Source organism: Pecten maximus, chromosome 17 (assembly GCF_902652985.1).
Source record: "Pecten maximus chromosome 17, xPecMax1.1, whole genome shotgun sequence".
Classification (NCBI taxonomy): Eukaryota; Metazoa; Mollusca; class Bivalvia; order Pectinida; family Pectinidae; genus Pecten; species Pecten maximus.
The window spans coordinates 1,723,746-1,737,470 of NC_047031.1; the positions used below are offsets into that span (position 1 = coordinate 1,723,746).

Below are 13,725 nucleotides of genomic sequence, written 5' to 3' on the forward strand. Positions count from 1 at the left end.
CAGGTGGTCATGACAACAGGTATATGTCCTGAGAGTACCAATTATACATACAGGTACATGTACATAACTTGTTGTAACAATACATTGAATTTAAAAATATTTTTGTCCGATAAAATAATAAATATTAAAATATACATACATGTACAGTGTACTTGAGAAAAAAAAATACAAACAGTCATCAAGACCTAAGGTAGAATTAATCATTAATATAAAATGTATATTAACTACATCTTAAGATAAATGAAAAGCATCAAATCAGGAAGATAAACCTTAATTTTACACTAAAACGAAATCTTTTCAAAAAAACATAATGATAAAAAAACCTACTACAAATCCAATTGATAGAGTTTTAATTCCTCTTGTACAATATATCATATAAGAACCGCAGCCAATTTTATTTTCAGTTAATTTTAGATAAAAGTTTATCAACATTTAAATATACCAGGATGGCAGATATATAAAGCAGTCAATTTACACAGGTCTGTATATGTAACAACTACAGGTATCTAGCACAGGTGTCCAGTGGCACCGTCCATTACATGTACCTGTATAGGGGGATTTGTGGTCACACCTGACTGGACGTAGTGCACTACTAGTTTACCTGTAGCTTAAATGTAGTGCACTACTAGTTTACAAAACTAGTAGTGCACTACGAGTGCACTAGGGTGTAAAGGCCGGTTAGCTTACACTCAACTATATATATATATGTATTGATAACTAAAAAAAATGCGTACAAAGATAATTGGTAATAAGAACGAATTGTATATTGCACAGGAATTAAAGGTTTTAGGGGGAAATGTGCATGTTCGGTTGTTATTGTTTTAAAGTTCGATTAATAATAAATTGGATTGAATATATTAAATTAATTTAATTGATAATGGTAGACCTACATATCGATGTATCATGTCTATTAGAAACTACATTCAAAGTTTGTGGGAAATTGAAATAAATGGGAGATAATTTCGGACACGTGCTTTTGATGTCCATAACTGGGTAAACCCACATGATAAAATAACACAATAAACAAATCAGATATTTAATTTGCATTTAAAAAACTGAAGGTATAATGTATCATGCACAATTAAGACCTTTTAAATTCAAACGTCATAAACGACATCCTGCTTATAAACGTGACGTCACAATGATTCACGACAATTGGCCCCGAGGTGTGACGAGTTCACGGTTCTGCGTTCACAGGTCATGAATTGCAAACACGGTGTACACGAATTTGTATTGTCACAACAGAAAGGCGTTTCTATTTTAAACCCGGAAGCTCATATGCCAGTGAATCGTGTCCTCACTGCGCATGCCCACAGAAAATCTAATCATTTCCGCGAGTGAGTGTATTGAGAAGATAATATGTTGACAAATAATTCTAAGTGGATTTAAGGATTTTAGAGAAATTTGGGGTCGGCGAAGATAGGAGGAAGAGAAAACTCAGGGAAATACGAACAAACATGAAGGAATTGATGATCTCCTGTATTCTATATGTATTTTTCATCGCTATTTGTACAGGTAAACATTGCCATCCTTGCTGTCAAAAATTCGTGAGTAATGACCAGTCATGTATCATAAATTGATCATGGTCACGTTAACAACTTTTAAAACTTTATCTTGTATATGTATGTAATTATATCTACTGTGCGTTTAATTTTAAGTCACGCCCATTCAACAATATGACCCAGCCTTCCTGTTATATTGTGTGAATTCTTTGTTTATCGTACGTGATTTTATAGCGCTCAAGGCTCTACCCACCAAGCCGGGCGGTCAGTGTTCACACGGTGGGTTATTTAACTAGGGTGTATACGTAGTCGGGGTCAGTCTATCAGACCGCAATAGATCTTTCTTAACACATTTATGACCAGTGACTGTACCTTTCCTTGAACTTAACGTCAACAGATGAAGTCATACTCCAGCCTTCCGTGATAAGGTTCATTTCTAGTATCACGTGCCTGATATTTATTTCGTGACTTTCATTTTTTTGTGTGAAATTATGCAATATATATCTTTGGTTTATGCCCGGCCCAAGACATCCTGTAGATCCATCTTACTCCCGAAAATGAGATTTGACTCTTTGTTTTTTTAAGGGAATGTCGACTTGACAGATGTTTAATTTGTACCCATTTGAAGATGTTTAATTTGTACCCATTTGAAGATGTTTAATTTGTACCCATTTGATTTCTGAGGAATTGTGATTTGACTTGTGAAATTAATATTGTGATTGAAAGAGCACATGACATTATATTTGTTTTAATGCCTTTGAAAGGGATATAACATGGGACCTCAGGGTTACAAAGTATTACATTCAACCAATTAAGCTGAAGAAAGGTCCTATCTACTGCGGCTAGCATTTATCAAAATAAGAAATATTTTAAGTGTCAACTGGACGACTGTCGGCTAATAATCTGGTATAATTCATAAATATTACTTAGAATCAAACCTACACCACACTTTCGGTGTACATACCATTGAGTGGTTGCATGTACACTGTATTGCACAGGGTCTTGCAATTGACATTAGTCATCTAGAATCGCTTGCCTTAGATATCGATTATATATGATAATGGGATGGGGACAACACTACTTGACATATTCCTACGATCCAGATTGTAAAAATTACCCAAGGGTCGCAACCCCCCCCCCCCCCCCCCCCAGATCACTCATCAAATTTTCGTACAGTGTTAAAGAATATATCAAGCCCCTGTGGTTTCATTGGAAGGCACAGTGCAGGTGGTAGTGCTTGTCCACTTGTCTTTCACCTGTGTGTCCGGGGTTTGATTCACCTGTCAGAATGAAACGGCTGGGGATCACCCGCCCGACCACATCAGTAATAATAGTAATAATACAGTTGTTATGAAGTTAACCTCTTTTCACAAGTAGGACAAGTTTACATTTCTATTTGGCCAAAAGTGGTCAGTTTGCAAAATTTATTTCCATTATATTAAATTACAGTATTAACTTATTTTCAATAAATTCGTCAAAACCTCGCACACTGGAAGAAAGGATTATAATCTGCCTTTTCTAACCCTTGACTCAAACCGGTATTGACTTTTTTTACAGAGATCTGTACGTTGTGTGACCAAGAAACACATCAAGCTTTTTAATCTCTGTTCCAGATTGTAGAATGTGTTATATTCTCTTGGTTGTATTTTTAAGTGTCGTGAGAATCGGTCCAATATTGGGGAATTATTGGGCCTTCAGAATCAATTTACGATCAATTTGAAAATGAAAAATGGCAAATGTTACATTTATTCTAGTAAGAGCCGTGCTGATTTCCAGAATCTCTGTCGTTTTCAGATGTTGGTATAACAGGTGTTTAAAACACTTTAATGTCTATAACGTAGACATTTTGTCGCTACAGGACGCTTTCTCAGAGTTTATTTCAAGCCGGAATTGCAAATGTAATTGATCTTGATGAATATATTCAAGGAAGAAAATTACTTTTTATTTTCATCAACAATGAATTAGTTTATGCTAACTGATTGTTGATATATGTAGAGTGAGGTACATTACACACCATGAGTTTGTGTCAACTGTACATGTGTTACCACAATTAAAATAGCTTTTTAATACGACGATGAATTGACCCCCATTTGTATATCATTTGGGGCATTAGCTAGGGTATGATTGTATGACCTGTATACATGTAGTGACACCCCTTATTAATATGCAAAACTAACAATTTCAGAAATGTTTTAATTCATTACTTTAATTAAATCATAACAATTAGTTAACAGGTTTATTATTAAAGATCTTCAAAGTATTTAAAAAATAGAAATTATATATATATATATATATAAAAATCAGTTATCAGAAAAACAAGTGAAAACTACTTTCTGCATAGTTATAATTTCTGCGGGCTTCACATGCATATATGTCGGCCAATCAAATTGCCACGAATCACGAGATTAAAAAGTAATCTCAACCAATCAGAGATCACCATGCATGTCAGCCAATCAAAACACATTTACAGTTTATACAACGTTGTATATAATAATTGTCTATCCCAGAGTTGTTTGGATGGCTTGGGAACTGAATAACATCTCCCTATTGTGGTAGAAATATAAATATTGATCTTTTTAGTATTTTTAATCTTGAGGACAATATACAATATAAATCTTCAGCAAGTGGATCAATTATTGAATCTGATCATGACCTGCTGCAGGTGTTTAAAAAGTCGATTTAATTGGTGTTCATGTTGTATCTGTACAACACTGGGGATACACCTTCACTGCGACTGTTAACCGACATATATGTATAAAATTTGTAATTGAAATGACATTTCATTGCCCTGTAGAATTGTCACCTGATAGACAAAATTAACCCGATTTTCTCATTGTTAGTCATCAATAAACATATCTCTCGGTGTTACTCTGCCACTTCTGTGAACGAGAGAGCAGTGGGGGCAATATTTCTCGGACTATTCCTGATCATACGAAAAATTGTTAAATTTATACGAAAGCTTCACCTGGAAACAAATATATATGTATGATAGTGGAAATTTCTGAAACATTTCAAAAACAACAGAGAATAGCCACATGATGATGAAATCGTAATTCTAAGTCCAAATTGATGTAACAAGGGTGAAATATAAGAAAAATCTGGTTTTATATGAACACCCTAAAGGTACCGGAAGACCAGGTGTTTCGGAAGAGTAAGCATCTTCAGCTTCCTTGACAATATCTACCATACAAATCTAAACCTTAGGTCAATTCTGGATTAAGTCACGATCTCACAATGAGAAGTTATAGGATGATTACAACCACTGTCAACAAGCATTGAACATGTCTGATATCTTTGAATTTGCACTAGAATGAAAAAAAAAAGACTTTTAATTACATACACTTGACAATTTCTTGAACTTTTACTTCAGATTAATTACCAACTGTCTTGTCCTATCCGGGACCAAAAGAACATTAACGGCTATGCTGAAAAAGACTTTTAATTAAATACACTTGACAATTTCTTTAACTTTTACTTCAGATTAAAAAATAATTACCTGTAAATATATATATATATATTAAGTCTGTATAAACAATGACATCACTTTAGACTGATATACTGATCATGTCACCAGTGTGAGCTGTGTCTACATTTCTACGGACTGTTTTATGAATAATAATCGTAATTTGTAAGGTTTTAAGTTTGAAGTGAGTCTGTAAAGTTTCCCAGAGGAGGACATCTGGTATTTAGTATCAGAATTACATATAGATATGTATAAAACTATAAACTAATTTAACAGTTCAAGTTATATCTACTTTACTTATGTTATGTAATCATGATATGTATGCCCCTACCCGTGACATTTGTCTGGGTGGATGCATGCATGGTGACCATCTGGACTGGGAGGGATCTTTTTCTCACTGGTTTGGGATATGGGGCCTACATATATTAGAATCAGCTATCAATTCCTGATTAATATGGACATGAAGGATATTTATATTTACTATTTATCTATTTATTTGTATTCTTTCTAATTTGTTCGCATTGAGCATCCATTCAGTGTATATATGTATAAATATATACATAATGGCACCACCAGCATTCCCAGTGGGACCAAGCCCTATATATGTACGTAGTGGGTTAACCAAATGTCAGAGTTAAAGCTGACCTTTTAACTTTTAGTAATTCACCATTTCTCAGAAATCCGAAGGGTAAAAAGAAAATTTAAGTCAAATATAGACATATCCGTTCAATCTTATTTATGGGAGTCGAAAACATCCCTCAAAGCGTTTACTGAATTCCCTGGTATGTAATGGGACAATCTAATATACCTGGGTATATTTATCACAAATCATTTCGATCTGAACAACCTGGATAGCCAAGCATGACAAACAGTATTTTGAAGGTATAATGACAATTTCGGTGTCTGTATGTTTTATGTAGGCATATATATGCCTCACTCAGTACTTAATGGTGGCGATCAACACTCGGGCATCCAGTGTATTGTAAATGTACATGTATAACCTTCAGATTTCTGAGAAATGCTGATTTCAACTCTGAAATTGCTAAAATGTCGATGGTCAACTGGACGCCCTATCTCCATGATCCCAATCCCTAAATCTTGTTCCTGAATAATGTGCCCCTTAAATTTTGCAGAAAAACATGAATTAATCTCCATGGAAACGTTTACATAGTTAATAGTTAATCATGACATACACAAAAACTATATATGTATAAATGACGATCTCATAATCAGCTTGGGGAGAGGGTTATGTTAATAAAGTGTGTTGAATTATAACTTAATAAGTCATTAATTAACAGTGTAATTACACCTTTGTCAGTGATAAGACAATCCATGTCACACATCGCCAGTCTGTTATTGTGTGATAATGTTAATTACATTTTCTAGTTTTAGGTCGACAAGTTTAAAACAAAAACGTTCATAATTTGGAAATTCATCTCGGATCTTGTCATCGTATCCTCCAGTAGACCCTTGATGAGAGTATGATGTCTTTGACTCCTCAAAATGAGATTTTATTCTTGAGATTTATTTGTGGTTATATATATATAATATATATTTTGACAAGCAGCTGTAAATTTCTTATGGACTGCGGCCGTGGCGGAGTGGTTAAGGTGTCCCGACACTTTAACACTAGCCCTCCACCTCTGGGTTGCGAGTTCGAAACCTACGTGGGGCAGTTGCCAGGTGCTGACCGTAGGCCGGTGGTTTTTCTCCGAGTACTCCGGCTTTCCTCCACCTTCAAAACCTGGCACGTCCTTAAATGACCCTGGCTGTTAATAGGACGTTAAATATAAACAAAAACAAACCAAACCAAGTAAATTTCTGAATTCGTTGACAATCCCAGGCAACTGGAAACCCCGTCTAATTAATGTATTATTTAGTAATTAAAATTCTAATTCAGATTTATTATATAGCGAATATAAAAAATATCCCGAGTTTAAGTCCGGTAAATGTATTTTATTGAGGCCTGTACTCAGGATACACTTAATCTGCTCTTTCCTGAATCCATTTCCTTTATTGCTTTCTTCGAATACCTAATTATATGTACATCATCATACTCTGTTGTATCGTGTTTATCCAGCAATAATTATATAAACACATGTTAAAAACCTTTAACCTTAGCTTGGTCACAGTATATGTATTTGACATGTGTTTTTCTTAATCCTGACTGGACCTTTCTATTGATACTTACATTTAAATACAGAGCCGAACTCTGACCTTGACCATGAACCTTCATGATCACCTATATATCTACTTTCAAAAATCTTAAACCTCAACTACAGCATGTTAACTGTATGAGATAAGACTTCACTTTTGTATTTGACGATCATGTGCCTTTCCTTTGGCTTTACATTTGTTCACCTGCTGACCTTGACCATGACCTTTGGCGTACTTTTAAAAAACTGATTCTGAATTTCAACTCGTGAGCTACATGTATGCTTTCATACATATTTATAGCTGTCATCAATATTCTGAGATTACTTTACAGATTTTTTTCTAGCGACTATAAATACAATTCATCATAATATTGTCACTAATTGTGTAGATAAACTTTGAGTTTATTAATCTAGAAGTGTCCCTCATGCTTTTTGATCCCCTTAAGCTTGGCACTGTTTACAACGTTATTTAAGCATTAATATTTTGATGTCATTTTTTTTTAGTTTCATACCCCTATGAAACTAAAAAATAATTGACATTGACACTTATAATTAATTTTTGAAAATGATTTTCTAATTTAAAACATGTATTATGTACAATTTTACTGGTTTTAAATGGGATTCTTTTTCTCAAATCAATACACAACGTCAAATGTCGTATTGTGACGTCAAATTGTTCGCGCCATTCTTGGAATTTCTTTCATAGAAGAATGAAAAGATTTATTCGACCAATCACATTTGAGTATTTACCATGAAAACAAAGAAAAATTAATTATTGTATAACCATCTTATTTTTAATTACTCTTAATGTTATAATTTATAAAAAATGATTGATTTTATGTATTTTACAAGTTAAAATACAGTATTATTTTGTTATAGTCAGATATAAACCTGACTAAAAGCTGAGGATTACAGGTACCGAGGATTTGTGTTGTTTGACCTTATGATCTTGAGGATGCTATGTTTTATATGGGGATAAGTGTGACATCGCTGTGTTTGTGTGACATCGCTGTGTTCGTGTGACGTCGACAGTCACTGCGTGTGTTTGTTAAAATCACTTCAGATAGCCAGATCTGAAGGATATATGGACAAATTGAGCACAAAACATGTATACATGGCAATGCAATTGTATACATACCTATTATTCCAAGCAGGAAGTTGGTTCAAGTTTCTTCATTTGAATAGATAAAATACAAAATTTGCATTATGCTGGCATACGTACCTCTGTCTATATATAGCACACTTTGTGTATTAACAGTAATTGTGAGCTGATCATGTGCAAGATTATGTACATTTGTATATGCATGCATATGTGACCCTTAAAGCTTGTGAATTAAGGAATTATTAACCCTTACAAAGTTGAGGTCAATATCATTTTTTAGAATTACCAGATATCCCTTATTCACCAATAAAAACCATAACTTTGATCACCAGTAAAAATATAAAAATAACAATATTCCATGATATTCTAGATTCAAGATTAGTACCAGTTCAAATTGTACTCAAGCTGCATATGTTGAAATTAGCATTTTAGGGATTGCTTCATATAATAAAATTTTATTTTAAATTATTGGACTGGTATAGATCTGTAATTGTGACTACATTGTTACTTGTCAATTTTCATTTAAGTATAATGTTTTTCGGCATAGCCGTATAATATTCTTTTGGCCCCGGATATGATGCGACAGGTGGCGTTACTGGTCAAGATGAAGTATGTGATTGGTCAATGTAGCGGTAAATGTAAAATATAGATATGCAGTTAAAAACGAAACAAAATTAGGATATAATGCAAGCTGAATAAGTGGATGTATCTTTTCAAATGACACATCAATAAAACTATATTCCTGATTCAAATGCAGACTTAATATCACCAAAAATGATTCAGACCGATATAATTTTATTATACATGCTGAAACGGCTCAGTTCGTTAATTTATTTCACCAGCAGTTTTACATTATAACCACCAGCATTAAAACTACACCTTTAATCTTTTTTAAAGATATTTCTTGTTTGTATTGGACTTAAAATCAAAGGATCTAAGATATTTCTTCACAAAAATCTATCATCAGTATCAATTATGATAATATGTCATTATGATAATGAATTACTGTAAGTCTTTTTTATTCATTCATTCAACCAGAGGGTCCTTTTCCTGAAAATTGTCATCATTTTTACACTTGAATATTGTAGATTGTATGAATTTTAAGTTTTCTGTTATTTTTGGATTTATAATCTTCAGCAAGTCTAGTAACTTCGACTTGCTCAAGTCAAAATAAAGGTACAATGACATAAAGATATAGCTAATCTACAGTTTTGCTGATTCATCGGAAAATAATGATTGTGTTGTACATGTGGTTAAATTAAAGTTTACAAAATCAATATAAAATCCTAAACATATCGGATTGATGATGGGATTATAGATGTATAAACGGGGAATTATAAAAATAATGTTGAACCTATTGCATGTCTGATCGTGATCATGAAACAACGATGTCTGATCGTGATCATGAAACAACGATGACCTGATTTATATTAATAGGCACAGCCACTATAAACATCCTCCCGACCCCGGGGGATTCTGGGAGGTGTATATACTGTATAGGCCAAGGCCTTATAGAGAGTTCGTCTAACAGGATTTTCCAGAAGTCCCCACCCTGGGAGATTTACAAATCTATGTTGGACAGAATCACTCAGACACTGGCTAGGACAATGATTTCCAGACAAGCCCCGCCCTGGGGGGGAATTACAGATCGATGTTGGACAGAATCACTCTGACACTGGCTAGGACAATGATTTCCAGACAAGCCCCGCCCTGGGGGGAATTACAAGTGCATGTCACTGATGCTTGTTCAGGACAATTAATTCAGAATTTTCTCCCTAAAGGTTTATAAAACTATAGCAGATCTAGACATTTACATGTCTACATATGGCTCTGTGTATTGAAACTATCAGATTCAAGATATTGTTTCTGTATAAAGGATATCATGCAATAACTGCTATTTCCATAAAAAGGAGTAAAACGGATTGAATTCGGGACTTTTTCTTACTGGTTTAATTTGGGAAAGGGCCTTTTTGTCTCATTTTGGGAAGAAAATTAGTGATTTGGAAAAGATTTTTTCAGGAGTAAACTGCAAATTTTGTGAATTGGCTCAAATATGAAATAATTTCAATTGGGAATGGGGGCCGTTAACATTCACTGCCCCTAAAGCCCCCAGAAAAAAGCCCTGAAATTCATCGGTTTATATAATACAAATGTATTCAACAAATTCTTACAGGCAGTTAAAAAACTTATTTCTGAATTTTTCTTGCAATTCTCAATTTTAAAATTTGGTCTTCGTCAGGCGACAACAAAAATCCAGTCCCTTACCCTAACTTGTAACCCCCACTATAATCATACACTTTTTCCAAATTTCCTTCGGGTGGCAATATCCCGAAATGGCCAAGAAAGATCACTTGAGTTTAAGATTTGACTTAATCTATGAGTTTGATCTTCTGAGATCTGCCATCTTCCTGATGTTACGAGATATACGGAAGTGAAAGCTAAAATCAAACGGGTATCGGGTAGCTGAAACAGCAGTCTTATGACATATTGAGATGTTTGAATATTCATATAAGGTGTTTCAGGTATTTTGTGTCGTCTAGGTGTTTTGTTACATTTGTATTTTTGGTGTTAAATTATAATTTCATGGGTAGTTTTGTTTAGTATTGTTTAACATCTTGTCAACATATTAAGTATAGACCTTAAGGGGTCATTAGCCATGTAAGAGGTGTGATGTAAGGTGGGACTGTGTAAATTGAACAGAATCTATTTTTAGCTCACCGGTTAGGAGTAACTGTGAGCTAATGCTTTACCCCCAGCGTCTGCGTCCCACCCCACTTTAAAGCTTTTGGGATCAGTTTTTGGAAAGCTTTTAAGTCCAAAAGTATATACCTCACACCCTTCTAATTTGGTTTATACATTCACTAGAGGTCCAGGAGCTTGACTGATAATTATAGCAAAATCACGCAAAAAAAAAACGGCATTTTACCATTTATTTTGGCACCAAAACCCACTTTAAAATTTTTGGGGTAAGTTTTGGAAAGCTTGTATATACATCCATTAGAGGTCTAGGAGCGATATTAAGTGACGTACAATTTCAAAATGACATGCTTATATTAAATGAATTTATAGTGCGATTGCTGCCGCCGGTGAGCTTTCGCAATCATTGATTGCACTTGTTATATTTGACTGATAAGTTTTACATAATTGATTAATGAGTGTACTTTCTCATACTAATACATATATACCAATAAGTGATCATAATTCAGCAATATAATTCCAAACAGATTTTGAAAAAGAACCTTTTGGTGAGATTTCTACTATCGATTGGAAAATATGATTTAAAGGAAAAAAATGTTAGGAATTTGGAAAAGATTGTAGAGACCTGATCATGAGGAAATACAAGGAAGACAAACTGTTGTAAGTGATAAAATGAGGAAATACAAGGAAGACAAACTGTTGTAAGTGATAAAATGAGGAAAAACAAGGAAGACAAACTGTCGTAAGTTATAAAATAAGGAAATACAAGGAAGACAAACTGTTGTAAGTGATAAAATGAGGAAATACAAGAAAGACAAACTGTTGTAAGTTATAAAATAAGGAAATACAAGGAAGATAAACTGTTGTAAGTTATAAAATGAGGAAAAACAAGGAAGACAAACTGTTGTAAGTGATAAAATGAGGAAATACAAGGAAGACAAACTGTTGTAAGTGATAAAATGAGTAAAAACAAGGAAGACAAACTGTTGTAAGTGATAAAATGAGGAAATACAAGGAAGACAAACTGTTGTAAGTGATAAAATGAGGAAATACAAGGAAGACAAACTGTTGTAAATGATAAAATGAGGAAAAACAAGGAAGACAAACTGTTGTAAATGATAAAATGAGTAAAAACAAGGAAGACAAACTGTTGTAAGTGATAAAATGAGGAAATACAAGGAAGACAAACTGTTGTAAGTGATAAAATGAGGAAATACAAGGAAGACAAACTGTTGTAAATGATAAAATGAGGAAATACAAGGAAGACAAACTGTTGTAAATGATAAAATGAGGAAATACAAGGAAGACAAACTGTTGTAAATGATAAAATGAGGAAATACAAGGAAGACAAACTGTTGTAAGTGATAAAATGAGGAAATATAAGGAAGACAAACTGTTGTAAGTGATAAAATGAGGAAATACAAGGAAGACAAACTGTCGTAAGTGATAAAATGAGGAAATACAAGGAAGACAAACTGTCGTAAGTGATAAAATGAGGAAATACAAGGAAGACAAACTGTTGTAAGTGATAAAATGAGGAAATACAAGGAAGACAAACTGTCGCAAGTGATAAAATGAGGAAATACAAGGAAGACAAACTGTCGTAAGTGATAAAATGAGGAAATACAAGGAAGACAAACTGTCGTAAGTGATAAAATGAGGAAATACAAGGAAGACAAACTGTTGTAAGTGATAAAATGAGGAAATACAAGGAAGACAAACTGTCGTAAGTGATAAAATGAGTAAAAACAAGGAAGACAAACTGTCGTAAGTGATAAAATGAGGAAATACAAGGAAGACAAACTGTCGTAAGTGATAAAATGAGGAAAAACAAGGAAGACAAACTGTCGTAAGTGATAAAATGTTCTGTAAAGATTCAAAGAAAAATAAAATTTATCATGAATTTCTTATCTAGACCATGATGGATGGTACTGAATTGAAATGAGAATGCCCTATAGGGTTTGAATAATAATCAATTTATAATTAATGTCATTTTAGAGATATAATTAAAACACATTAAAATGATAGATCAGTGAATTTAACCTTGATTATACATGTTAAAAATGATATTTTCTTCAGCCAGTAGGAACATATTTGTTTGCTTGTTTTGTTTAACGTCCTATTAACAGCCAGGGTCATTTAAGGACGTGCCTAGTTTTGGAGTTGGAGAAAAACCACCGGCCTACGGTCAGTACCTGGCAACTGCCCCACGTAGGTTTCGAACTCACAACCCAGTGGTGGAGGGCTAGTGTTAAAGTGTCGGGACACCTTAATCACTCGGCCACCGCGGCCCCAGTAGGAACATATTTCAAAAAATTATTTTCAAACAAATGATGATCGATGAAGCTAAAAATGTTTCTCCTAGCTGATAAATATGTTTTTGATGATCAGTTATAGGCCTGAAGGATAAAAGTGTTTGTTCTAGCTTGGCTTAAAAATAAAGGAAGCAAATTTTAAAAATATGAACCAAAGTTCCTGCACATTTTCTATAGGTCTCTAGGAAGGAGTTGTTACACTCAAATCCTCAGCTGGTAAATACTTCCTGTACACATCACAGCACAGAATTGCAAGAATTTTAAATGTAAATTTTGCCTTCGTTATATATAAAAAAAAAAATTCAAATTTTGATAGCCGTAGATTTGTGATCGATAGTCATCAGTTATATGCATATTTTACTTTCTTAATTGTCAAATATTAAATTATTATGTATGAATAAAACATTATTAATCTTTATGATTCTTCAATCTTTATGATTCTTCAAGGTAACAGTTTTTAATACTTTAAATTTGTATTGAAATGTTATGT

The 13,725-nt window shown here is 33.6% G+C and overlaps 1 protein-coding gene across 5 annotated transcripts in view; it reads left to right on the top strand.

The window, feature by feature from the left end:
* Positions 1–1,312: 1,312 nt before the first annotated feature.
* Positions 1,313–13,725, top strand: part of LOC117314957 (disintegrin and metalloproteinase domain-containing protein 10-like) — a 63,297-nt gene continuing 50,884 nt past the window's right edge. For all 5 annotated transcript variants that reach the window (XM_033869063.1, XM_033869065.1, XM_033869061.1 and 2 more), the window contains exon 1: positions 1,313–1,515. In XM_033869063.1, the coding sequence (XP_033724954.1) occupies positions 1,458–1,515 (58 nt within the window). In that variant the 5' untranslated portion in view covers positions 1,313–1,457. The remainder of the gene's footprint in view (positions 1,516–13,725) is intronic.